The sequence below is a fragment of the Aphelocoma coerulescens genome, chromosome 4, assembly GCF_041296385.1.
Source record: "Aphelocoma coerulescens isolate FSJ_1873_10779 chromosome 4, UR_Acoe_1.0, whole genome shotgun sequence".
NCBI classification, from domain to species: Eukaryota; Metazoa; Chordata; class Aves; order Passeriformes; family Corvidae; genus Aphelocoma; species Aphelocoma coerulescens.
Window position 1 is genome coordinate 33,132,281 of NC_091017.1, and position 27,237 is coordinate 33,159,517.

Consider the following 27,237-nt stretch of genomic DNA (forward strand, 5'->3'; position numbering starts at 1 on the left):
TTAAAGCTTCACGACCGTGACTTTGTACTGTGCTTTGATTCTGCTCTGACATTTATTTTTAATTAAGTGGTAGATGCAGACATTCACAACATCTGAAAATGCTTCTAAGGGACAAAAGAAGCATGATGCAAAGGAGGTGACACGGGCAGAAAGGTGGTGGAGATCTTCTAGCATGATTTGGTCTTTGATTTTCACTGTGAGATCTGGGGTGTCACTTTGAGGGAGGATGTTTTTTCTTGGGGTTGCAAGACAGGTAAGAAATGGGTTCAAAATGCTAGAGAGGCAAATTCAGCAGTGAAGACTCAATGTTTTTGTGGCAGTGTAATGGATGGAGGGCTTTGCCAGATGTACAGTCACGGATGGATGGATGGATGGATGGATGGATGGATGGATGGATGGATGGATGGATGGATGGATATTTTGTGTGTGCAGTATGTTTGCATTTCCATTACTTTTGCTTACAGGTGACTGTGGAGGAAGTGATGACTACTACTGCATACCTGGATCTCTTCTTGCGCAGCGTTTCGGAACCAGCCCTTCTCAAGATTTTCCTCCGCTTTATTTTGCTGCACCGACATGAGAATGTGCATATCCTGGATACACTTACCAGCAGGATCAACACACCATTCCGGGTAAGACAAGCAGAAAGGAAGTTCAGGTACTCAGCATGGATGTAGGTTCAATAGTTAAATGGGAGGTTTCATGTATTACAGTTGGGTACTTGTTTAACTAGGAATTTTATCCCCTCCACCCAGTGGTGTGACTTCTCCATCCTTATAATTTTTTGTGTGTGTGTTATGACATTTAGCAACCACTATACAAAGCTGATAAACCTGTGAGGTGGTTTCACACATTTAGGAAATTGATAGAGGTAATGAGAGCCTCTGGAAGTCTGAATCCTGTTAGAAGATAACAGGTAAATTTGGAAGCACTTTTATTCTGAACAGTGCTGGATTAATACTATCATAGATAACTCTCCCTAGGACTTATAAATATACTTGTGGTGAGGAGTGTTTTTGATCTTTGGAGTTTTGCCAAGCAACAAGCATTTTCAAATAGTCCATCTGGGGAAACAATGGGAGCCTCTCTAAGGATGTCTCCAAATGGATCCCAGTTGTTAATTCTGATTTCACTGATGTATTTCTCAGGAATCTATAGTCTGTATTACTGTAGCATGCTTGCTTACCTATGATGTTGCCTGCTTTATTTGATTAAAAGAACACACTTCCTTGCTCGAATGATGAGGCTGCTGCTTCCTTCTCTTTGCCTTCACTCCTTCATGCAGTAGGGTTTATCCCAGATTTGTGCTGAGCTCCTTCTCAGCCTAGGCACAGTCCACCACAGTGGCTGGAGAGCTGCCTGCCAGGGACAGTTGGATCTTCTGGATGAGAAAATGACTACTTGTTGCACTGGACTACCCTTCTGAGCCTTGACTGGCAGCCTTGGCTGACTCTTTGGTGATGCACAGCTTCAGGATGAAATTAACAATACTGTTTTAGTGCAAGTGAATGCTTAGAATGTGCAGTAATGTTTTAGAGAAGCCAGAACACCAGCATATGCATTAAGTTTGTGTATTAGGGACAGTAGCTTCATCTGAAAATTGTTTTGAAATGTAAGTGCATGCAAATATCGATATATGCTGCTGTTAGTGCATCTCTAAGATGGATTAACTCTGAAAACTGAAAGTTCTGTCAACAAAAATGCAAATGCTGTTGTCTCTGCTAATCATTAATTACTGTTCCATAGGCAAACGAGATGGGAATTGTAAAGAATTCTGCAGCCCTGAGCAACTCAGGATCTCAGCCAAAATGGTTCTGTGATGCTAAAGGAGTTTTCTGCAGTATAGCTCAGCCAAGTGCAAACATAGCACAAAATCTGTGTACATTACTATTGATGAAAATACTGATTAATAATTCAGAGTTAAACTTATTTACAGACAGGTGCCCAAAAGGACTTGTAGAAATACTATCCTTTTTGTTTCTTGAGTGTATTTTAAATCTTATCTTTTTTTCACAATACAAAAATAGACTTAGATTTATTTGTTCAGAAGATTGCGGATTTGCAAATGGTTGCAAAGACTAATGATTACTGTTTTCTTGCAAACTGAAATTTCTTAAATACAGGATAATGTGAGGCAGCACCAGGCGTTTTTGAACTTCCATGGCATGAAGAAAAGTTATACTTGACTCCCTGTAAATTTCACTGAGGAAAAGAGATTTCCTGTTTTTCTCTTATGTCCCTTCCCCAGTTGAAACACACCTTTCATGCAAGAATCTGACTTCTTCCAAAGGCTTGTTGTGAAGCTCTTCAACCATTCAGCTTCTTAAAGTGCAGAACACTAATCATTCCTTAACCCTAAAGCAACAGAAACCTGAGATGATTTATAGCTTTTCTTTCAGAAAAGACCTTTAGTTGGTTCAAATTCTGTGTCAGAGGTAAAAACTAAAACACTATATTGGAAGTTAAAAGGTTCAGTTCATGCTAAATCAAATTAATAAATTGGAATAATATTTAATACTGCTTTTTTTAAATAGCTTATTTGAAGGAAAATTCTGGATTGTGTTTTGTTAAAATATAACTTATTACGTGTATAGCTCTAGACAACTTGAAAAAAGGATCTCATGGGGTGTTGATGAAATATCATTCTAAGAGTGTCTTATAAATCATAATGTTCTGGCAGAGCTATTTTGTAATGTAGGATGCAGGGAAGATTGGAAAGATACAATTTCTAGATCAAAATCTGACTGTGTTTATCATTTTCCAGCTCTGTGTGGTCTCCTTGGCATTGTTCCGAACGCTTATTGGCTTGCATTGTGAAGATGTGATGTTACAGCTGATTTTAAGGTAAAGCCCAAAGCCCTTTTCCCATTCTTCATCCTAACTCTGGGATGTATGGTCTCTGTCTGTGGATGCAGAGCTGGGTGGGAGTTCTCCAAGAGAGCAGAAATCCAAGTAACTACAGAGACAAAAGTATTTACGGTCCTCACAAAAGTCTACCAGACCTGACAAAGTTTGATTTACATCCTGAGATCTCCAGAGCAAGAGATTTTTCTTGTGATTTATTTCTATAAAAGTGAGAGAAGCTAAGAATGTATTTATCACCTCCAAACTCCTTATTCCCTGCTTCTAAATACAAAACTTTTCTCTCCAGCATGTTTTCTCTAGTGTATTATGCACTGTGATACAGACCTATATACTGTTTGCAGCTTCCACCCTTCTTGTTGTTTTCCACCTCTTTGATTCCTCTCTCAAAGAGAATACTTCAGGTTCCTGAACTGTTTTAGGTAGATTGTTAAGTGATATACTAAATGCAGTGATTAGTTTTGTTTTAACTTGTGATTCTATACATTGCTTCAAAATACTTATAATTTGGGTGTGTTTATTAGATGAGAACTGGTTATTTATTTGGAAATATTGGTGTAACTGACTTGGGTGTTTAGCATTGAAGATCACATGAATGTTCCAGATACTGTCTGTCCCTCTACACACAGGCACTAAGGTGAAATTCCCTATAGATCTGGCAGTTGTTCCTGGAAATACGGCTAGGATCTCTGTGAACACTAGTACATCACCACTCTAGCATTAGAGTGCTGTGGATGCTCTTTTTGTTTATTTAGGGAATCCTTTAGAATTTATTTGCATTTTAACTGGCAAATCATTTGTCCAGTTAACACTGGGGCTCTTACAAAAGTGCTTTTAAAAAGTAAAACAAAAGTGCTCTAAAGAAGTTCAACACGAGACTGTGCTTTCTCTGTTCCTTAGCCTTCTTTAGCTTCTTCTCTGCCTAAGAGCTCAGTCTTGATCTACTGCAGGAAAACACTTGGATGACCTTTCCCTCCTTTTTTTTCTGGCTGCTTGCATGACAAACTGCCTCTCTCTGGATTTCCCAGGAAAAAAAATAAATGGAGGATTCTGAGAAGGAATGCATTCATAGTTGGACCAAACCATTCTGCTGGCCTTTGGCATGTGCCCATGCCACACTCCCTCCATGCCTTCTTACAAAAGGTCTGCTCTGACCTGCAAAGGATTCCCTGTTCTGATGCAGCTGGTTTCCTATCTCTACTTGTCTTGACAGCTCCTCATCAAACCAAGCTTCACAATTATAAAGAGTCATGGTTTCATGCTCTTGAGAGGTTTAGAAAATGGATCACTGTAAATATTATTATTGCTGTTTCTTTCATTTGAGAAAGCAGGAAGGTGGGAAGGGAATTTTGTATGTTGTTGCTTTCTCTAACATGAAAGGACGATCAGTAATGCCGGGCACTGCTGTTTTAGGTATCTGATCCCATGCAACCACATGATGCTGAGCCAGCGACGCGCTGTGAAAGAGAGAGACTGTTACTCTGTATCTGCTGCAAAACTGCTGGCCCTGACACCTCTTTGCTGCTCCACTGGAATCACTCTGACGCTTGAAAGCCAAGGAAAAGATTATATTCTCTGGACAAAACCAGCACAAACTAAAGGTAATTGGTGCTCACGGGAAGACCAAATCATTAACCGAGTTTGGTCTGGTAGCACCCTGTTGGAGGAATGGGGAAAGAATAGGAGGGGAAGGAAACGTGGTGGGCAACAATAAACTGGGCAAACCTGGACTAGAAAGTTTGTTTAATTCCTTCCATATATCCAGGTCTATCGAAACCTTATTTTAACAGCTATCCAGCTTGAATATGCGTTCATGAAAATAGTGTACAGGTGCATGGCTGCAGCTCTGGCTGCTTCAGAGTGGTTTTCTGCTGCTTCATTGAGGTTTGAATGCAGGCTGCTCTCTAAGAAATCTTGAGTTACAGCTCTGTCTTTGCAATAGGAAGAAATTGTGTGTTTATGAGCAAATCTCAATCATTATGCTTTGGTCTTCTTGCCTTATTGGATGGTTAGGGTTAAAGACTCTACCTGCACTGTTTTAATGGATTCCTTGTTGCAGAAAATTTGATACAATACTCATGATATGAGTCATCTTCTTTACTTCCAGATCCTGGTAGGCACTCTTCTGAGTCTGCTTGCATTGTGGAGTATGGAAGGGCTGTGGACATCAGCTACTTGCAGTACCTGGGGGAAGCTCAAGAAGCGATCATCCAGTGCTTGAAAGATTGTAAGGTTTGGTCTGCCTTGTATGATGGAGTAAATCCTGATCCAGACACCTTTATCCAGACGCTTGCAGAGGAGAACAGTACAGATGTGGAACACCCCATGTTTCGGCTCCAGCAAAGGACACCTAGCACATGTAGCTCTGCTCAAGCAACTCCATTCAGTGAGAAGATGCAGCTGGATCTAGAATGGGATGATAGCTATGACACAGGGATTTCTCCTGGATCTAATGTGAGCTCACAGACTTATGATGATCTGGGAAGCATAGAAATGCAGCCACCTGCAGAGCCACCAAAACACATTCAAGAAATGAAAAAAAATGCCATTATGCTCATCAAAGGCTCTTACATAGAGGAGTCAGACTTTCAGGATGATGTTATGGTTTACAGGTTATGTGCCCAGAAGGATACTCAAGATGATGACAGCTCCAAGGAGAAAGCTTTAAATGTAGCCAGAGAACACAAGGTCCAGAGCCAGACAGTAGTCAATGGGTCTCTTGCAAAGACCCAGCTGGAAATGGACTTGGATGAGCACAGTAAGAGAAATTCAAGCTCAACTAAAGGTGTAATGAGAGAACAAATAAACCAGAAAATGACTGAGATTGATCCACAGCCAGACTTAGAGTTGAAGACTTCTTCTCAGGAGGCAGATTGTAACTTAAGTGTAAAACTGCTGAGTGCAGATGGTGAGGATTTCATTGCACAGTATGACAGAATTATTAAGGAACTGGATCCAAACAGTACAAGCTTGGAGGAGCAGAAGTTGGATACTCCTGACCCTGTCTCTCCAGCAGAAGAAGAGGAGGACTTTGAGAATTTCTCAGCAGATACCCCTTCTGCAGAGAGTATATCATCTCCCTTTGGACCAAAGGAGGATGTCTCTCCAAAGCACTCTCCAAGGAGCCAGAGCGCTCCATTTACAGGTGGAGTGTCCTGTTAATTTCATACATAACAAATATAGAAAGGCATGGGGATTAAAGGTGGCCAAATGAGATCACACTGTGTGTGGCACACAACACAGGCATAGACCAAGGAAGAGTCGTGGCACTAAACAGGGTATAGCCCAAATAGCTGAAACCACTCCAAGCAGAGTGAGAGATCCAATGTGAAAATACAGCAGAGTCATCAGTGTTTCAGGGGTTTATTTCTGGCTACTTTTTCTTGGTAATTGTTTAAAACATAGAGCAGGGGTTAAGTTGTTTGTATGTGAGAGCTCTGTCACTCCAGAGGAAGCTTTTGCAGTTGAAAGGTGTTCAGAGTAGCTGTTTTGATATACAGAGCCCAGGTAAATAATTTGTTTTTCTGGCGACTTTCATCTCTGATGGGATGAATGCAACATCACAGTGCCATTTTTCCTCTCTCTGCTGTTCCACATTGTAGCACGAGGTGTCAGCACTGGTGCCATGTCTGTACGTGCCTGTCTCCATGCTCTGCCCTGGCATCCTGTTCTCCAGTGTCAGGTCTGCCCTCGCTGTTGGCATGCTTTTCTGTCTAGTGCCAGGCAGCAATTTAAGATTGGTCTCTGCTGACTGTCCAGGCTATTCAGGAATGACATTACTACTGGAGGTCAGAGTGGGCTTTTGATCTGTATTTGTACAGCTCCTTGCACTGCAGGCTCCTGGTCTTTAATTAGGTCTCCTAGATACCGGAGTAATGCAAATAATAAAAAATAGTAATGTACTAGGTTTCCTCACCCAACACAAAACCTCTATAAGATGGCTTCTTGTTCATTTGGAGGGGGAAAACATGTGTGTTCGTTGAAAAGCAGCCCTAGGTCAGCTGTGGCCGAAATACTTGGCACTGTTCCTTAATTGAAAAATTCACTCTGTTTTTCAACTAATTTGCTATTTTTGCTGTGGTGGCAATTTCCTTGTACCAGAAGCTAATTGCATCCCAATTTCTGTTTTCCATTATTTGCTGTCAAATGTAGCTCAAAAATGTTCTCTCTGGCTCTCATTCTTCATCTGGTCCCTCTCTCCATTTGTTCTTTTTCAAAAACCCATCCCTCGCCCAAACCCACAAAAACCCCAAAACTGAGGAAAATTAAGACAAAAAGCTAAACACAATAAACCTTGATGTTTGCTACCCATCTACAGTACCCATCTAGACTCCTTACCTTGCTTTAATGGAGATCTTAGTGATTGCATGTAAGGAAGTACTCGTAACAACACCTTGGAAATGTTGAAATTGCAGGCCCTTTCAAAGACAGGAACCTTGTCTACTGGAAGGTGTTCCTGCCCAGGGCAGGGAGCTTGGAACTGGATGGTCTTTGAGGTCCCTTCCAACCCACACCGTTCTGTTATTCTTTATCTAATTTGGGGTGCTGTATTATGTTTGTAGATGTGTTTGATAGAGGTTTTAGGTTGCTTTTACTGTTTTGGGATGGGGCCTCTTTCTGCAGAATCAAATAACCTGACAGAAGTTTCCTACAGCCAGTAAGTGTCAGCAATGCAAAGATGCTCTCTTCAGGCCTATGGATCTGTGAAGAAAATGTCCTCTCAGTGTCTTATATCCACTGTAAAAGCATTAAACACTCTCCTCCCTATTTTTACCTGTGGTGTTCAGGAACAGGAATTTATTTTACTCCCTCCCTCTCCATGTATCAATGCTTGACTTCATGGCCACGAAAGGAGTAATTTTTTGACTTCTCATCTAGTTAACCTGTTTCTTACAAGGCTTCTAAACTCTGCTTTCAATAAATTCTTGGGGGGTAGAAGTCATGCTATTACTGAGAGGTTTTTTTTATGTATTTGGTAACCTCTCTTGCAGTGCCAAGCAGCAGTTGTTACAAGTACCTAGCTTCATCTTTACCTACTCAGCTTTGAAGTGTTACCTAGAGAAGAGAAACAGTGACACATCTCAGCTCCTTCTGCCATCCCTTTTGATACAGTAGGGCTCCCCTCAGGAGCTGTGTGAAAATGTCACCATGAACAGGATAGCTTACGCTGGGACAGAAGAAACTGTATCTCAACAAAAGGGTTTGGGGCTGCTCCACTGGGTACCCGGGCTGTGATGGCTGTTGTGGTGGTTGAAAGGCAGCAGCCACATAAAGCCTTGTCAACACTGGCCCTCCCACCTTTCCTCTTGCAAGTGGAGCTGTGCCAGCATTAGCCCTGAGAGATGAGTCTGGAAGGAGTGCTTGCTTTGTACTCACAGTTGCTGTAAAGCGTGACAGATTCCAACCTTTAGTGGAGCTCTGTTAAGTGGAATGGCAACATTCCTCATTTGATCCTTCCTTTTGCACTGGCCCAGAACTGCCTTAGCCTCTGCTGCAGTTTCCTGCAGGCACTGGGCTGCACTGTGCCCTGCTCAGATGGTAGCCATGTGCAAGCTGAGGGGAGCTGGAATGGGTTGGATTATGGCCACCTACTTGACCCTAGAAATGCCTATGGCATGCATCTTTTGCGGGTTCGAGAGCGGGATATTCAGTTAGCAGTGCTAATCATCCAGGGATTCTTCTGCATGGTTTTCCTAGCTCTTATGGAACTGGAATAGTGTGGTGGGATTATGGGTGGGACAAGGCACATTTCTAAGACTTTACTTGTGATAGGTCACTTGTACTGGCTGCCTCAAGCATCTCCCCAGCTGGGTGGTCTAACAGCCTAGTATTTGGGTGAAGTTGTTCTCAGCCTTGCAAAGGTTTCTTAAGCCAGAGTCCTAAGGGTTTATGTACTTCATGGTAAATGCTTGTGTATTTCAGTGGCTGTCCTTCAGCATGAATACACAAACTAAAGCTATTATTTATTGGTGACATTTATATGATAACGCCTATGTCTACCAGCAATTATGCTTATAAATCTATTTTAATGTCTTCCCTGCTTTGTGTGACTGTTGCTGTACTGAAAATGCCTTTTCTTGTGATGGGAACTATCACAGCTTGGTTTTTATGGTTAGAATAGCATTTTCCTGTTGTCTTTGTACCACCAGTTTTTTGGTAAGACAAGAAAGCTAGCGGTAATTTACTTTGCCCAGTCCTTACATAAAAATAAGGCACAGGAAGAGTAAAAAGAGCAGATTCTATTTGCATTAGAACTAGTAGTACCATTCCAATTTATTCAAGGGGAATAGAGTGGTAGACTGTAATGTCCTAGGCTAAATCCTTATTGGCACATGCAAAGTGGAATAGTCACGCGTGTTAAATATGCGGTTAATGTAAACTGATTGGCTAGGTAGCAGATGTGCTGCTAACCACAAAAGCTTTTAGCACCTCTGTTAAGTCTGCTTTTCTGTTCAGCTACCGTTTGAGTTTTCTCCCTGTTGTCTTTAATTAGTGTGTGGGAGGGATAATTTGGTTGGTTGTGATGGTCAAAATTCCCTTTAAATGCCTTTCCTGGATCTTAGGGTTTTTCTTCTGTGGAAACAAAAACATTGGTTCCTTCTCATTTTCTTGCAGGACCATTCATCAGCGTGGTGTTGTCGAAGCTGGAGAACATGCTGGAGAATTCCTTGCATGTAAATTTGCTGCTTATTGGGATTATTACTCAGCTGGCAAGTTATCCACAGCCGCTTCTTCGCTCCTTTCTGCTCAACACCAACATGGTGTTTCAGCCTAGCGTGCGCTCACTCTATCAGGTATTTACCACAGGTGTTAGCCATGCCTACTGGAGCAGTGTCTTTAGTGTCTCCTTAAACCTTACATTAGCTCCTTTCAGTTTCTCATGTAGCTTCCCTACCTGTCTCAGAGCTTCTTATTTCATTTCTGCGTTTTAACTACATTTGTGCAAAGAACTGGAAACTCTGTATGACCATAGCTTTTGTCAGAACTCTGTTTTAATGCAGGTAGAGAAAGCCTGAATATTCAGTCTGTGGCTGTACTGGGAGCAAAGGAGGAAGAAGTAATTGTTACTGTTGTTTTGGCAGGTGCTGGCATCTGTGAAAAATAAGATTGAACATTTTGCTTCTGTTGAAAAAGACTTTCCAGGTCTTCTCTTGGAGGCCCAACAGTACCTGCTTTTTCGTGTGGACGTGTCTGATGCTGCGGAAGAATTGCTCACCAAAGGTAAGTGTTAACCACACTCAGAGGAGGGCTGGATGGAATGACTTACCAGCTACCCCTCTCCTTTTCTTCAGATGATTAAAAGAAGGTGTGGTGCATTGTGAATATTATCAGCCAGATGTATCCTTTTGGCTTTAAACTGATGATGCCCAGTAGACCACAGTGTATGGGTCTATTTGGATATTCTTTGCTTTTTAGAATCTTTTACTTGTTATATAAAATATCTATTTAAAGAAGTAACAAAATCAGTTCTTGGCTTGCTGTCAGTAAACAAACTCACTTTCAAAGCTTGAGGTGAGGTGGCATATGTGCAGGATTTCATTTTATTTTTGGCTTGACCTTCAGCTAGTCATTGGTTCTTTTTTGATAAATGTTAGAGAGGACAGAAGTCCAGGATGAATTGGTTTCTGCAACAATTGAATAAGGCTTGGTATCAGGGTTTAGGCTACCACTGAAGGAGATAAGACACTGAAAGTTTTCTGGCTAGTGTCTTTCTTGTATGACAGACAAAGCAAAGCAAACAGAAGAAACCAAAAGTTGTGTGTCTAAGAGCAGTGGGGAATTAGACAGGTATCATCCCACCAAGCCAGCTTTGCAGGGGGCTCTGTAACATCTGCTGCTTCTCAAGCACAGTGCACACTGCACCTGTCTTTACAGTTACCCGTATTTATTTATACCTCTGTGGGGCAAGCTAGTAAAAATAAACAAAATGAAGTCTTAGCTGCTAACTAAGAACCTTTCAGACACAGCCAGGCAATGGGTAGAGTTGAAGCCCTGCTGTGAGGACGTGCTTGCCCTCAGCTTGCTGCTGGGTGGGCAGTGTTGGATGCAGGCTTCCCTTAAAAGCCAACTTCCCACATAATGGGAATGTGTTGAATTTGGTGAGTCATTAAGAGCTGACTCCGCAAGAGGGTTCAAGAGAGGCTGCATTTACAGGTGTGTGCTTACTCATCATTGGGAGTCATTAATAATCACCCACTCTGCCCACACTTCTGTGAAGAGGTTGATCCTTTTCTTGGATTTCCAGAGGTGTGGAAATCAGGATTCTTTATGTACCATTTTAATTGTGTTTTCATTTTTCAAGGCTCTGAAAAATAATCTACCTAGTTTATAGTCAGCATAGTATGTCTTTCTAAGGTTTGCAGTACATCTGGTCTGTAAAATTATGATCTTGCTAAGGCTGCTTCTCAAAGAATTAGTCTGTGGAAGATGCCTACTGTAAAAAAGCTGTGTACTGCAAGTGTCAGTAGTGTTTTAGGCTCTGCATTCTGGTCCATAGATGAGACACACAAGTAGACGGTATTGTAGCTACCATGTGGGAGATGAGATTAGGAGGCAACATTCAGAATCCTTTTTTTTCTCAGGTGCTGGCAATAAGAACTTTTACATAATGCATTCCTGATGACATTTATTTAAACTTCCTGTTTTACGTCAGTTTTCTTCTGTGGGCTTCAGAATTTTCCAGGTTGACTCATGCTGGTCATTATTTAGGAATTTGGAACAAGGCTGCTTAGTCACCCTGTCTTCTGTATAGTGGCAACTCCTGCAAAGAAAGCTTCTCTTGACAAATTAGTGGAGGGTAAATTAATGTCTGGATAACTGCAGACTTGGTTCCCTACAGGACTGGTGATGCAAGTCATCAAACTATAATCCTGGGGGAGAGTTGACTCAGTAGCCCACCAACAAGTAGTTCATTATATTGATTAAGAAGTGCAAGGTAAGAACTGCTGCAATAACAGTAAATGAAAAAAAACCCCAAACAAAACAACAAATTAGGAACTCGTCATGGGTGTCTTTGCATTAGCTTGAACACCACCTCTGGCTGTCACACAAACTGGTTGCTCTCTGAGTGATTTTTCCCCTGAACAGAAGTGGTGAATAACCCCAGTGTTCTCTGCAGGTGTGAGCACAGCTGGCCTCCTACAGAATTCACATACGAAAGCCTGAAGCCAGAGATAGTGGGGAAGATGAAAGTAAAACCAAAACATTCTAGAGCATTTTCTTTCTCATTTAGGGGGATGGTCTCTAAAGGTGTTTGGGCAGAAATGGTAAAATTTGTTCTTTTTTGCTTGCAGTAGCATGTGGTTCTTCCACAGCAGCTTGGGCTCTGGTTACACAGGTAGAGCTGTCACGATGTAGATCTCCTGTACAAGCTGCCCCTCTTTCAATGTGTTGGTAACAATCTTCAGAGTACTCATTTGCTCAACTTTCAATAGTATGACTCAGATTGCATCCTGACCCTAGAAAGAAGGGAACAATCCTGATCAAAGGAAAAAACCCAAATCTCTAGTTCCTGTATCACCTTTCTGTGCTTTTCTGGTGTTTTGGGGTTTTTTTTCCAAACAAGCAGTTAAATCTAAACCAAAATTATTTTTAGAAATGTATCAATTTTGAGGCTTTTTAAAAGGAAGAGTAAAAACAAAAGCAAATCTTTGACAGTAGACTAGCATTCTGGTTATATTGCCTAAACTATTTTAAAAAATCAAAATTTTAATTATGAAATGTTTTGACATTAGAAAATCTGAAAAAAAATCTTCAGGGGAAGCTTAAAACTTTATCTTTTCATTGTAATCTATAATTTAAGTTGTTTTTCCTCCCACAGTCAGATTTTCCCACAGAATTGAAATTCCTGTACTCTGTCTCTAGTAGATAGAAATTTGTAGAATAACAACATGAATGATTGATAAGTCTGGAGTTGGAAAGGTGTTTTAAACTCAAGAAAAGTACAAATCTGTTAAATGATTAAGATGAATTTTTTTTTCAAGTGTTTGGAAGAGTAGAGTAATTCCACAGTGCCTTGGGTGAAGTACAGGCAAGGAACAAAAGTGCAGAGCTGTTGAACAGAGGGATTGCTGTGCAGAATGAGTGAGGCCTTCATCTACAGCTCCCCGATTGCTGCTTGGAGAGGTTTCAGAGCGAGGCTGGCGTCACCTGAGACTTACTTTAATATAAACTGTGTGCACTTTAAGGGAAGCCCCTTCTGAGGGCAGCAGTGCAGTGTTGGGCTTGTCTGCAGTATGTGAGTTAACATAACAGCCCTTTTATTTCTTTTTAATGATTTACTTATACATCTCAGGAGAACATCCACTTGTTAGTTAGACAGGATCTGTCTCCACTGTTGGCTTCGATGATACCTTGTAGCAGTGAGTTCTACAGGTTATTTTTTCTTTGTAGAGTATTTATTTCCATCAGTGTTAAATTTTGTCACCTTTTTAGTTTCACTAAATTAATTATCATCTAATTAAAGGGCAGTTCTGCTTCAGGTTGAAACAAGGAGCACTTGATTAAAATTTAAGTGTTGCTGTCACTGTAATTCCATGCATTCTGATACTTGAGCTCTGATCCTTTGAACTCTGGCAGCAGAGATCATATAGCAGAGCACACAGTGGCTTTCACTTGCTCTCTTTTTAATGTTTACTTGCGTTACAGGGAAGTAAATGTAGTTAGTGGGGCCTATAGCTGCAGAAAAATCCAATTTTTAAATGGTTTTTTTCCCTTAGTTTCTAGCTTGCTTCAAACTCATGTAGTGATATGACAGCTCGGCCTCAAACCCATTGACACGGTGATTCACAGGGAGAGGATAGAGAAAGAGAAGTAAAATCAAAACAACAGTTTGATCTGGGGGAGGGATAGAGCACAGTATTGTTGAAATGGAGACAACCATGCTGGCTCTAGATGTGTAGATATTATCTACTGTTTCAGAAGGTAAATCCATATTACTCTGTCCCTTGACTCCTCTTCTGCCCACATATTTCTCTCATCAGAGCTGGAACTGAATAATATATAACCTGGGGAAAGATAGGTAATAAAAAATGCAATAGAACCAGGGCACGTAGAACTTTAAAATGCTGGGTTAGTGAAGTATATCTCTGCACAATCTGGGTACTGTGAATCACAGCTCTGACCACAATCCTTGTAAACTGGTTTTGCACACTGTACAGATACTCTGTGTGCTTAATATACAGAGTCGTTTTTCTTTCCTCTCCCTCTCCTCCTGTCTTCAGGTAATGTCCAGCACATCAGCAATGCAGGGAAAGGAAGGAATCTTTCCGAAGCTTACCCGGCTGTACTGCAGCCTTTCTTGGGACAGAAAGGAAAGAAAGGCCTGGCTCATCCCAGCCTTCCTGCGCACGTGAGGAACGCCGTACTTGCAGCTGCCCTTTTCCCAGAGTTCCTGAAGGAGCTGGCAGCTCTAGCCCAGGAACATTCCATTTTATGTTACAAAATACTGGGGGATTTTGAAGATTATTATTAGTGGGTTTTTTAAATGTGTTTTTAAAAAGCTTTTGGAGTTTAAACAGATTTTTAATGCAAAGCTGCTTTCAAAAGAAGGTTGTACTTCAATATTTCCTGAAAATACTTGATTTGGAGGATGAAGAAGGAGGCAAAATATTATTCCAGTTAGGCCTTATAATTTCCCTTTGTGCTATGTAACTTACTTGAGATTTCTGATACTGCTCTTACTGCAACTTCCTTCTTCATCCCTTCCTCTTTACAGAGCCACCCTTCTTTAGTGTCAGTAATTCCTGTTGAATTTCTGCAATAGACACTTGTAGGCTGGCTAAGAGACACAAACATGTTATCTTTTTCTGTTCCAGGAATATTCTTTTGGATAACTTGTTAGGAGACAAGTTTGCTTCAAAAAACATTGTCCCATGGGGAAAGTTCACAGTATAAAAAGACATGCAAAATCTGCACAAAACCCCTTTATGTGAAGGGCTGTGTATCTTGGTGTCATTGTCCTCTTTGCCTCTTCCCTTGCTTCACCCTGAAGCCGTGTTCTTATCAATCCACATCCGAAACCCCCTTTTTAACTACTGGCTCAGGTTTTCTGAATTCAAGTGATCTTATGTGTAGTAAACCCATGAGTAGCTAAAAGCAGGTGCTGGGCCCTACACATACCATATTGCCTTATGTTGCAGACAGATCTGCAGCTATCAGCTGTTGGGCTTTGAAGTCCAATGAACTGTATAAGTGGATGTGGATTGCAGACTGCCTGGAATTTTCCTTGCGGTTTCTCGGCATTCCTTGATAACTCCTGCATTGCTACCTAAGCCCGCGAGCATGCCTTATTTAGTAAGATTTGCACAAAGTACAAAACAAAATGTTTCTATGCAAGCTGTTATTAGTGTCTAGCTTATTTGTATGCTTGTTTTAATAAGCTCAAGAGAGATACTCAGTATCTTTCTGCAGTGTTAAATGGACAGCAGGCTGTTTTTGTCTTTTTGTGGTCTTTTTTTATTAAATGAAAAAGGTTTGCTTGCTCATGAAAGGTGTACTGTCTTATTGTTAATTTCTTTTGGTTAAGGGAAAGTTAAGTACTGTTTGTTTACTTTTAATTTAGGTGTTTTAGGTGACTTTTCCTAATATTGCACTTCTGGGATGGTGAGGGGAGGACCAGGATATTCACCAGCTGCAGAAAAGGAAGGAGTAATGGGGAAAGCTGTCTGCTGGTGACTAACTGCTTGAGAAAATTCTCTTCTCTGAGTAATGGGCTTCATTAGGAGAACCCAAACATGATGAATTGGTGCATCACCACTGCATTTTGTCTTATCTTAGCCGCATAATTGTGCTTCCAGGGTGTTGTAGTTGGCTACATAAAGAGAGGCTTAATTCAAGAAAGCCATAAACCCTTTTGTCCAAGATAAAAACTAACAGTAACCCCAAAAAATGTGAAGAAACAGAAATCAGAAATAAGACTTGCATACATGAGTTCTCCTGCTCATTGTAATTCCATAATATGAAATTCCAGTTAGTCACATACTGGTTTTGAAGCACACGTTCTCAGAGATTCCAAGGAAAAAAACAGTTTAAAAACAAAGGCATTCCAGAAGAGTCTAATTAATTGCAGGTCAAATTCCTCTGGAATGTGCAGTGCAGTTTAAGCTCCTAAATCCTTTAGATAGTTCTGAAAAGTTCTGCCTTTAATCTACAAGGTATAGCTTAAATTGTCTGCATTCATTGTGTCAGCCTGCTGTAGGCTATTCCAAGGGGAAAAAAAAAAATCTCAAAGTCTACCTCCAACAAAATCACCTCCAGAACTTCTCTGGGTCCATCTTTACTTTTTGCTACACAGTCTTCACTTCCATGATGGCTGGGGGTCATGTTGCTTCCTAGCTGACTCTCTCTGGTTTGCTTTCACTTATAACTTGTTTAGTTTTTTAGATGCCACTGCATCACCATTCTGTAAACCACCTGCTGATCTCCACATGGCCCTCTTTCACCTCAGGCTTTCTTGGAAGCTGAAGCAAAAGCTGTGGGCTTTTTCTTAAGTTGTAAGTTATCCAGTTTGAAGAGAGCTCTTTCTTTTTCAGTTCCTCTCACCCTTGCATTGTTGTTGTAAATGGATAATGAGATTGATTGATTTTTTGTTTTTTTAATGATTATATTTTTTAAGCTTGCCCTAGGGCACGGTGGGTCCTTTCCCCACTCCCCCATTACTGCTGCCTTCCATGCTGTACTCACAGGCCTGGCCTGAGGGGGTTCAGTGTGTGTGTTGGAAGTGTTTTAGCATTATGGATGTAGGGTCAGTGCTTGCTCTGCTTCTCACCTCTTCTGCAGGAACTGCATGTGAGCAAAAGGAAAGTGTGATCAACTGGCTTCTAGTCATTCAGAAACAAGTGCTAAAATGCAGAAGCAATCTAATCCTTTTTTTTGAAGGACGTCTTTAAAAGAAATTGTAAAGAATTATTTCACTTATTTAAAAATAAAGAACTCTGCAGACCAGTGCTTAAGGCAGTAAGTTCCTACCTGAACACTCTCTTCCTTTGTTTGTATTCTTAACTAAGAATTCTTATTTTCTGGGTGGAAGGGATTTTTTTTGAGATTTGGTGTTTTCAACAAATATCACTGCAATTTCATCCCACCAGGTCTGTTAAGCTACCATGAGTATTTAAAAATGTGGACTGCTCAAAAAAGCATCTGTAACTTTGAAGAAGGAGAGGATTTTCCTCATAAATTGTAGTAGAGCTTATGCTCTACATCTAGTAGGGTAAAGTCAGCCTTTGAAATCTGGAGTTGTGTGGAAGGCTTCTTGCTGAAAGGTCAGAGCTGTGTTGGTGCACAGTGTCCCCTCACAAACCTGAAATGTTTGTCAGCTCCCCAAATGGAAGAGGTGGATGAGTGCAGTGACCCTGACCTAAAATGAAAACATGGAGATCATACATGTACCTTTGCATTGCTTGGTTCTGAGTGGAATCAGACTTGCAGCTGTGTCTCAGTTGTGATAGCAGCATGTCTGGCAGCCAGCACAAAAACTATTGGTGGGAATTGCCTCTTCCTGCCTTCAAAATGCAGAACCTGTGATTTAGCTTGAAAATGTTGATCTTTTGAGATGAATCACATCTGTGTGCATAAACTCTTCAGCCAAATGCTTGTTTAATAAGCTTTTTCCCTCCTGTTAGATAATGTGTTATCCTGTCTCTCACCAATGACACATCCTTTCCCCAAAAAAACCTGTGCCTGTGGTCCAAGCTTTAGTCCAGCCTCTAGGTCCCTGGAGGACAACAGCCTTATGCTGCTCTTTCCAAGAACAAGGAAGTGCTCTGTGATTTGGTTTTCCCCACACTCAGGTGGGTGTGTGACTGGAGCAGTCCCTCTGGCACACTGGCTCAGCATCAGTCCCAAATGAAGTGCCTTGGCAGATCTATTCCAAAGAGTGCAGGTGGTGGCTCAGTGATACCAAAGTGGATTTCCAGTCTCCTACTAGATGTTTCAAACCGTGAATGCCGCATTTCCAATGGTGTAGCCTTGGAGTGTGTTTTTAAGCTGCTCTGCTTAAGGAATCTTTCCAGCAATTTCAACCTGCTTTTTTGTGCATGTGTGTGTTTTTGGTTTGGTTTTTGTTCGTTTGTTTGTTTTTGCAACCTACCTATAAAGTGAGCACTTTGTCTTCAAAAAGTTGTAGTCATTCTCTTTTACCTTTGGCCATTTTTGGATGCTTTCTGGGTTAGTCTCAGTAAACATACATTTGGTTTGTATTAATTGGACTAAAGCACTGAGCAATTTCATTCATGCTTGTGCTGATCTTTGGACATGTATAGTCAGGTGCAGTTCATGTGTTGTGTTGCTGGCTGTGCTCACTGCCTTTATTATTGTATTCTAGGCATTTTTCTTTAATTTGATCTTTTCCATGTGTGCCCTAAAGAATATTACGATATTTCAAATGAGATCAAGTTGTTGGTGTTACAGTTCTGGGTGTGAAAAATGCATTGTCTTTTTTTGTCCTGGTAACTTCTGACCTTGGTTTGGAAGAACAGAAATGAGAACTTCTCTTTTCAGCTGTACTCTGTAGACATGAGAAAATTCCAATATCAAGCACGGACTGTCCCTTCCACCAGCACGCCCAGGTACATCCTTCCCAGCATCCAGTTAATAAATTACTTCCTTCCTCTTTCTTTGGGATTTGTCACTTTGTAAAAAGTCTGAATTCAATGGTGTCATGCTGTGGTACAGAGCATTTGCCTTTCAGGTGTGATTTGGTATTTTTAGTAAGATTGGTAAATTTCCTAGAATGGGAGAAAACAATGTGTGATTGAGGTGGACCTCAGATATCAGCAGGGTTCTGTGCTTTGGAATGGGAATAGGACTAGATAGACAATAAACCTGAGCAGCATTCCTGCCACTGATGGCCACTCTTTGGCCTGTGCACAAAGCCCAAGTGGTCTGTTCAGTCCTTCAGAGAAAAACATTTGCAAACAAACTCGCAGCATCCTGCAGAGTCCAAGGTTTTAAGTTCAACAGGTTAAGTTCTGTTTACCAAGAGAAGTTCACCATCCAGCACAGCATGTGCACACTCACTACCCTTTTGTGCACTCTGCTTAAGCCTCTCAGAAGGTTTTGTGCTTCAGGAAGGTTTTTTAGCTCCCCTAAGACGCTCTAAAACCTCAGGGTTGGAAAGAAAAGGATGGGAGCAGTGTGATTTGTTGCAGTTAAATTATGTCATTGTATCATTTGAATTTGTAGCCACAGCTCCTGTTTGAGGATGGCTTGATTTAATAAGCAATTTACTCTGCTGTATTTACTGAAATTGCTATGTCATGCCTGCAGTTCTTATGACAGCTCCCATTACATTTGTAACATTTGACTTGTGTCTGTGTTTATGAGTAGAATACTGGGATTTTCCTCTTTAACTCAGATAGCTCTGGCACTGTATAGTAACGATGCTGCTGTGTCCAGATCTGATTTAGATAATTAGAGTATGTTCCTCCTTGCACTCTTTGAGCATTATCAGCAGAAATGGAGGGTACATGGCACCTGGGCTGCTTACATTAATGAGCAAACCAAAGGGAAACCACCACAGATTAGCAGGGGGCACTTCCCTCTGTGTGAAATGCAGAATTTATGTTTGTGTTGCTTTGATTTATCAGGGACTAGAAAGAAAAAGCTCAAACTTGAAAAGTGAATATGGCCATGTCCTACAGTACCTGTCCAAGTGGATAGCACTGCTATGTGATGTTTTGGGACAGGAATGTGCAAAGGAGGGTAAAAATTGCACCTTGTGAAGGTGGTGTCAGACTTGCATAAATAGGTACTTGGATAAGATGATGGTGGTGCCAGCTGTCTGACCGCAGATAGCCACAGAATGCAATGCTTTTCCTGTGACTTTGCTGGCGGTCAAAGCCCTGCTCTGAATAAATACACTCTATTTTTTAGTGGCCCCCAGCTTTTGTAAACATGTTGTGGCCCAGCATCAATGTACTTCATTTGTTAAATGCTCAGTTGGAAGCCTCTTATTTATGAAAAGGAGCATTACTTGGATTCTCAAATATGTAGGTGCTTAAAGTGGCGTTCTGTTGCTGACTGTGCAAATCTTCTTTTTGTTCATTGATTATAATGGTTCTTGTGTGGCAGCTGGATTAAATTAAGACTGAAGTCTCTGGGCTAAAAGCCCTGATGGAACTTTTGTGCAAAGGCTGCATTTCTCAACTTTGGCACTTCAGCAGACTGCCCGCATACAATTATGTACTGTGGACTAAATACCTGCAAACCTACGTCTCTGATGAAGCCAATTCCACAGCAGCTGTGTTTTATTGCAGTCTTCTTTAAAAATAACTAGCTTGGATTTAGACCAAAAAGTAACATGGATGACTCAAATCCAAGACAACTAAACTGTGTCCAGCTCAGTGCTGCTGTGTCAGTTTGGCCAGAGCTCAGACGAAGTGCCAGCTCGTCCTCAAAGGAGAGGGAGTGGCCCTGGGTCTCAGTGTCCCTTGCTGCAGCTTGAGCCAACTACTCATGTCTCTTGGTGTCCAAGCACAGCTTGGTGTTTAGAAACACTGATCAGTGTCTTTTGTAAATCTCCAGGGTCATGACATTGGTTCCTGAGCTTCAGTGTGAAAAAATCTAGCAGCCTCTAAGACCAGCCTGAAAGTGTGGCCTCTTGAGCAGCTGAAATACAGCTTACTGATGGTTATGCCTGCTTACTGGGTTAGACAATTACAGCTGTGGCTGATGCAACCACATGTTGGGAGACCTTTTGCTTTGTGCTTACACAAAATGGCTGTGCATGGAGGGAGCATTCCCTACAGTGAAGCTGTTGGCTCTTGTGAGGATCATGGCAGTACAACTCTGCAGCTCCAAGTACTGGACTCAGATGGAGGCCTTTCTCCAGTGGCTGCAATGACAAGGCAGGGAATGTCGCACGGATTACTTTGCTGCCTGTGTATGAGGTAGGATAACATGGGGTCTGCCACAGCTGTCACCAGTCTTTTTCTCTGGCAAAGCCAGCAGGCAAGATGGGACTTGTTCAAAGGGTCATGAATTGGACCTTCCCCCCACACAGATAAAGGGGAGCAACCAAAGGTCAGGGTCCCTGACCACTTATATCTGCAGCTGGTCAGCAAATGCTGCAGACAGTTGTGAAATGCCTGTATGCCCTACAGGAGATCTTAAGGATCTTGGACTAGGATGATTTGCTCCCTCATGGTGGCACCTGAGCAATTCTGCAGTTTGCTTTATTGCAGTTAAGATTCAGGCTGTACAGCCTAATGTGGGATGTGTGCTGGAGTAGCGTCAGGAGAGGAGGAGCATTCCCGGTGGTTTTGTGTTCCCACTGCAGTCATCCCTAGTTATTGATGTGGCTTGGCCCAGGGGCTCTTGAAGATGGAGTCTAAGTTTGCCATCACAATGGGCAGAAAAAGGCACAGCAAATTACAGGTCATGACAACCTAGGAGTTTGCATTTTGTTGCATTCCTCACACTGTTTAGCAATAGAATCCTCTCTGTCTGTGTATTACGTGCATATTTGAGGCTTCTGAGGGGACAGAGGACAACCTGCACTTGAAGCCAACCCAATGCAGGGAAGCTTCTGAGCCTTTGGGTTGATAAATGTAGACCTCCTGTCTGCTGTAACTTGGTTTTAAGTGGCCACTACCTGATTCAGAACCCAATGTGTTTGTGTATGAGTATGTGTAAATAGCATTTTAAGGAAGATGCTGGCAACGAGGGCAAAGCAACCAGCAGTGTGCTATTCCTTCTTGTCCTTCGTGCAGTTTGAGAAAAGAGAGCTGACTTTAAACCAAATTTGTTCTTCTTCATGTGTGAAAAAGCAAACGCTCTCCATGTTGAGCATGCACCCAAGGCCATAAATCCCTGGGAAGGTGCTGCTGAGGTCAGTGGTTGTGAAAGTGTAGGTAGAGAGAGGGTGCTCAGAAGAGAAACGAGAGCATCCTAGAACCCCTACGCCACACCACAAAGCGGGGTGGAAAGGGGCTGCACGGAAATCACAGCTGAATGCTCTGCTAGAATCTTTTAGTTAAGGTTCCTCTCGTATGCTTCTATTTTTAACACAGTTAAAATTAAACTCCGCAGCCAAGGCTGAGCGCTAGAAATTCTTTCTTCACTACTTACAGCATTGCCAGCATCTTTTTAGACAACTTTAATCTCCTCTTCTGCAGCCTCAGATACAGGATACTTCAGCTACAGGGGATAGTAAGTATCAGCTCTCCACCCTCAGGCCTGACCTCCTAGAAGACTTCCAGCAATGAGTAGATGAGATGGTCACAGTGTCTGGTGTCACCTTTTAATTTGTGAGCATTTTCCTTGGTCCTCTGTTCGTGGATGGTTACTGCTGAAAATCTGCATGAAACTGTCCTTAATTCACCCTGCCTGATGCTGTTGCACAGATGGCATCTGCAATCAGTAGATCAGAGAGCACTGGAGTAGCTAAATGAGACTTCCAAGTTGGGGTCAAAGCCTCAATCTTCATTCCGGAGTTCCAGCCTCGATACAATGACACTTGGAACAGCCTCCTGGTTTGCAGAATGTTCTACATCCAACACTTCAAAGTCAGGCTCTTGCCTTCTATCCTGCAGACCCACCTGTCCTGTAGGGTTGTTTTATTTGTCTTTACAGTAGCAGACACTAAATTCCTTGAGGCTGTTGCTTCTGCTTTTTTTATGTGCTCAGGAACTACTGCTAAGCAGATATAAACCAAAGCTGTTTGTTTTGCTCAGTAGAGTGTTCACTTGTTGAGTATTTCAAATTTGCCTTGAGCTCCATTTAGGGGAATGGGAAGGAGGTGGTTGTATTTAGGCTGCTGTATCAGGCCCTTGGCAGCCAAAAAGGATCCCATGTTTTGGTTATATTGGTTCAGTCAAAAGGGTGTGAAGTGACTGATGAGCCCCTTAATGCAGGCTGGGATAGTGGCAGCAACATGAGCTGGCCCTACTGAGCCTTCCCATCGCTAGGTCTGAGCACTGCCAGCTACCACTGCTTTGAAGTTGGTACCTGATACCTCCACAAATGTTAAAAAGCTTCATTATCTTGATCTCAATTGACTCAAACCACTTTTTTTCCTATCAAAAGGAAATTTCCATTTTGTGTGTGTCTGCAAAAGAGTTCTTAAAAAATTTCAGAACTGACTGTTTCATAATACAGTGCAAAATTTATAGACTATGGCTGCTCTTTCCCTTCCCTGGAAGGGAAGAATATTACAATTATCCCTTTTTCATCTTTCTTGTTATCCATCGTGTCTGGCAGGTAGAGGTGAAAACAGATTGAGACTTACAGTAAACCACAGAATGCTTTGAGTTTGAAGGGACCTTAATCTAGTTCTAACCCTCCCCCACCATGGGCAGGGACACCTCCCACTAGACCAGGGTGCCCAAAGCCCCATCCAACCTGGCCTTGAACACTTCTAATGATGAGGCATCTACAGCTTTTAAGGGCAACCTGTTCCAGTGCTTCACAGTAGAGACTTTTTTCCTAATATCCGATCTAAACCTGCCCTCTCATCTTAAAGCCATTCCTGCTCATCTTATCACTACATGCCCTTGTCCTTCTCCAGCTCTCTTGTTGGCCCCCTTTAGGTACTGGAAGGTGCTCTAAGGTCTCTCCAGAGCCTTCTCCTCCCAATGCTGAGCAGCCCCAACTGTCTGAGCCTCTCCTCACAGGTGAGATGTTCCAGCCCTCTGATCACCTTCATGGCCTCTGGACTCACTCCAACAGGTCTGTATCCTTCCTGTGCTGGGAACCCAGAGCTCGATGCAGCACTGCAGGTGGGGTCCCACCACAGTGGAGCAAGAGGGGCAGAATCCCCTCCCTCATCCTGCTGCCCACACTGCTTAGGATGCAGCCCCGGACAGAACTGGCTTTCTGCAAGCGCACATGGCCAGGTCATGTTGAGTTTGTCATCCCCCAGCACCCCCAAGTTCCACTTCTTTGCACAGCCACACTTCTCAAGCCTGTCCAGATCCCTCTGGATGGTATCCCTGTCCTCCAGTGTGTCAACCACACCACACAGCTTGGTGTCATCAGAGAACCTGCTGATGAGGGAACACTCAATCCCACTGTCCTTGTCACCAGCAAAGATGTTAAACAGGGCCAGGTCCAGTGATGACCACTGGATGACTCCACTCATCATTGGCCTCCACCTGGACATCAAGATACTGACCACAACTCTTTGAGTGCAACCAGACAGCCAGTTCCTTATCCCCTGAGTGGTCCACCCGTCAAATCCATGTCTTTCCAGTTTAGAGATAGGATGCTATGCAGGACAGTGTCAAGTGCTTTGCATATGCCCAGCTGCATGATATACTGACAGAGACTCTACTCAGAGAGAACCTGGCTGGTGATTTTTAACAGGTTTTGCACCATATTAGCAAAGTATAATTCTACAGTAAAACAGTGGCTAAGAAGTAGCCCATAGAGAGAATTATCAGCACTAGCCTTGCTACACTGGTTGAGAGCCTTCCTTCTTTTAAATCAGTTTAGCTGATTTACTCTCCCAAATACATTGTTTTGATTTCTCTTTTTTAAAAGGTACCCACTATAGCAGTGGGGAACTTAGCACAGCAGCATCCAGCCGTGCCACAACAAGCACTAACCTTGGGAAACACCTCTGGGAAACAGCTGTGTTTTTCTAAACTGAGGGAGTGTTTCTAATATTCAAGATTTCATGCAGAAACCCTTGTGCCTTCTTGTTTCTTGCTGCCATGGCAAAAGTTGAACAGAATTCCAATATTTAGTTTCTTGTATAATCTAAACCTTTATTGACTGAACACTTACCTGAAAATTCACACCACTCTTAAGTAAAAATGGTACTTTTTGCTCATGATGTGAAAAGTGATAGTAGAAGTCTTAGTCTGAAGGTCAAATTACATGAAAATCCTGGGCAGGGTGTGATTTGGGGGGAGTTGTCGGAGGTTTAGGCTTTTTGTTTGGTTGATTGGTTTTTGAAGGGTCACAGTTTTTGACTGCAGTCATGTTACTGCTTTTTGTAAGCTGTATGTTGATGCTTGAATTGTAAAGGTACATTTTGTGAATAATGAGTATACATTTTATTCATTAAATATATTGAAAACCAAAGGGTTTTTTCCTTCTAATGAAAGAGTTCGTACTTGAACCTCAGCCAGTTTGTATAGCAATGTCCTCCTCAAGACATAACATCAGCACTGGCACTCAGGAGGAGGAACTGCCATCAACCTACTTTGAACCAGTGCTGCAAGCATCACATTTGCCAAAGGTGACTGAAGTCCCAGGGCTAGACCTGCTGCACTCCTGTGGCAATGTCTGCCCTGCAGGCACATCCTAAAGAACAATTCTGAAGGCAGCAGCTATGAGGCCTGAGGTAGATGTGATCTTTAAAAAGTATGGCTTAGCAGTCTCCAGGAGGGATTTAAGAACTTCAAGCACCTGGTATTAATGGGATTTATCTCCCAAATGTAAATTTGACAGGCTCCTTCTTGTTGCATTTCCTGTTAATGGCTCGATCAGCTAAAGTTGGTTGGGATGGGGAAGTTTATTCGAGATCCCTGTGTTTCAGTGAGTACTGAAAGCCAGGAACTGAAAAAAAAAAAAAAAAAACAAACAAACCCCAAAATAAAAATCACCAACATAAAACACCTCTTTGGATTAAGTAGTGGAGCAGGACTGGACCCCAGCTGAATCCAGCTTGGTTTTGGTAAGCCAACTGCATGTTCCATTCCTTCCCCAAAGCAGTGCAGTTCCAGGTGACAGCAGAAAACCATGTGCCAGAGAAGCAGCAGCCCTGGGCATTTGTAACACAGGGCCAAGTTCTTGCCTGCAGAGAAAAAACACCAAACTGGAGCAAGCAGTCCCTTTACTGAGCTACTGCATTAGAAAAAGACACCACTTTCTCAGGCACATGGTGTGATTCCTGGGGCTGTTCTGTGCAGGGCCAGGGGCTGGACTCCGGTGTTCCTTGTGGGTCCCTTCCAACTCCAGCTATTATGATTCTACTTGTTCTGCTGTAGATTGTGCAGGGCTGGCAGAAGCACATCTGCTGTTTTGAACCTCTGAGGCCAAAGTGGGATGTGGCCCTCAGAAGGGCTCAGGCACACAGCTCTCAGGCACTCCACAGAACTGAAAGCAGGCAAAGCAGGTATATGGGTGCATAACTGGGAGAAGGAGCAAACACTCTGACATGGGGAGATGCTGGCACTTCTGTCTATGGCACTACCCTCAGGAACACACTTAAGCAGCTCATGACTTCATCCTTTCCTCAGAAACCAGGAAGAATGATAGCAGTCAACTTTTTTTCCTTGTGTTAGGCATTGAGGCACATTTGGTCTCCTCAATTACTGCTGGGTGTTTTAGTCATTGTTACTGCTGTGCTCAAACTGACAGTGAGCTATGGTGTGCATCCCCAGACTATCTGAGATTGTGAATCTCCCTTCTCATAAACACACAGCCAAGAAAAGCTGAGTTTGTACCTGCTTTATTAGAAAACTAACCCATGCAGTTTCAGCTCTCTGCATACTCACAGACACCTCTGGGAGCTTGTTTCCCAGGGCTGTGTGGAAATCACATTTCCAAGTGCCACATCAAAGCGAGGGAGATGCCAATGGCTGTATCCCGCTTTTCTCTGGCCCATCTGCCTTTGGCTGACGCATCTAGGGAAGGCTGGGACATCAGGCTGCTTGAAGTACAACCAACAAGCCTGATGCTGCACGAGGAGACACCAAAGTTCATTTGCAGACAGAAGGAAGTACGTATTTCTGTGGTTGCTTGTGTGCTTTTTTTCTTGTGGCTACTCTGATAGCTTCTTCTCTAATAACTGCTTCACTAGAACAGGATTGGACCGTCCTTGTGTCTTCCTTTGTACCAGACCAATTAACTTATTTAGAACTTTTTGATTTCCTGCCTTTATCGCCATAACCTTTAAAGAAAAAAATCCAACAGACAGCATTGTTACAAGAAAAGCGAATGTCTTCACTCATTCCCAACCAAGGTATGAACATCTTTGTCCGTTAGACTATTGTGATAGAAGACTGCATTTGAGGCTAAGGTGTTATTTATAAAAACTGCCTTCAGCCTTGCAATAAGCTCCTCCTCTGCTCCCATGAGAGACCTGCAAGTCCCTGCAGCAGCAGGGCCTTACAACTAATAGAAAGAGCTCCTCTTATTTCAAGAGTCACAAAACACTTTTGGATTTTAACAGCGTTTGCAACTTGAATGGCAACTTCCTGGAAAGAGCCAGAGATGAACTTTTCCTTGCTACTAGGATCTACCATTTTACTGAATATAATGTCCTGTTATAACAAGTAATTTGCATCAAATCAAAATCTATTCCATAATATTGGTGAGGTCCTTCAAGCACAGACATAGGTGTTTTTTATTTCCTTCAAGCAAGTAATCTAATTTGCAACATGACAATTAATTAAACTGGTCAAATATGACCTCCTATCAGACAGC

General features: G+C 42.3%; 2 protein-coding genes across 7 annotated transcripts in view; one reads left to right on the forward strand and one right to left on the reverse strand.

The window, feature by feature from the left end:
- Nucleotides 1–27,237, forward strand: part of FHIP1A (FHF complex subunit HOOK interacting protein 1A) — a 117,353-nt gene that overhangs the window by 65,745 nt on the left and 24,371 nt on the right. For 4 of the 6 annotated variants that reach the window (XM_069013472.1, XM_069013474.1, XM_069013473.1 and 1 more), the window contains 7 exons: nt 465–632; nt 2,765–2,844; nt 4,276–4,463; nt 4,970–6,007; nt 9,478–9,656; nt 9,945–10,083; nt 14,085–18,472. In XM_069013472.1, the coding sequence (XP_068869573.1) occupies nt 465–632; nt 2,765–2,844; nt 4,276–4,463; nt 4,970–6,007; nt 9,478–9,656; nt 9,945–10,083; nt 14,085–14,335 (2,043 nt within the window). In that variant the 3' untranslated portion in view covers nt 14,336–18,472. Of the gene's footprint in view, nt 1–464; nt 633–2,764; nt 2,845–4,275; nt 4,464–4,969; nt 6,008–9,477; nt 9,657–9,944; nt 10,084–11,701; nt 11,798–14,084; nt 18,473–27,237 lie in introns of those variants that run through there. The other 2 variants (XR_011150652.1, XM_069013477.1) reach the window with 2 other exon arrangements.
- The window catches only part of GATB (glutamyl-tRNA amidotransferase subunit B), a 42,903-nt gene continuing 41,910 nt past the window's right edge, over nt 26,245–27,237 (reverse strand). The window contains exon 13 of the mRNA XM_069013478.1: nt 26,245–26,701. Coding sequence (XP_068869579.1) covers nt 26,573–26,701 — 129 coding nt within the window. The 3' untranslated portion in view covers nt 26,245–26,572. The remainder of the gene's footprint in view (nt 26,702–27,237) is intronic.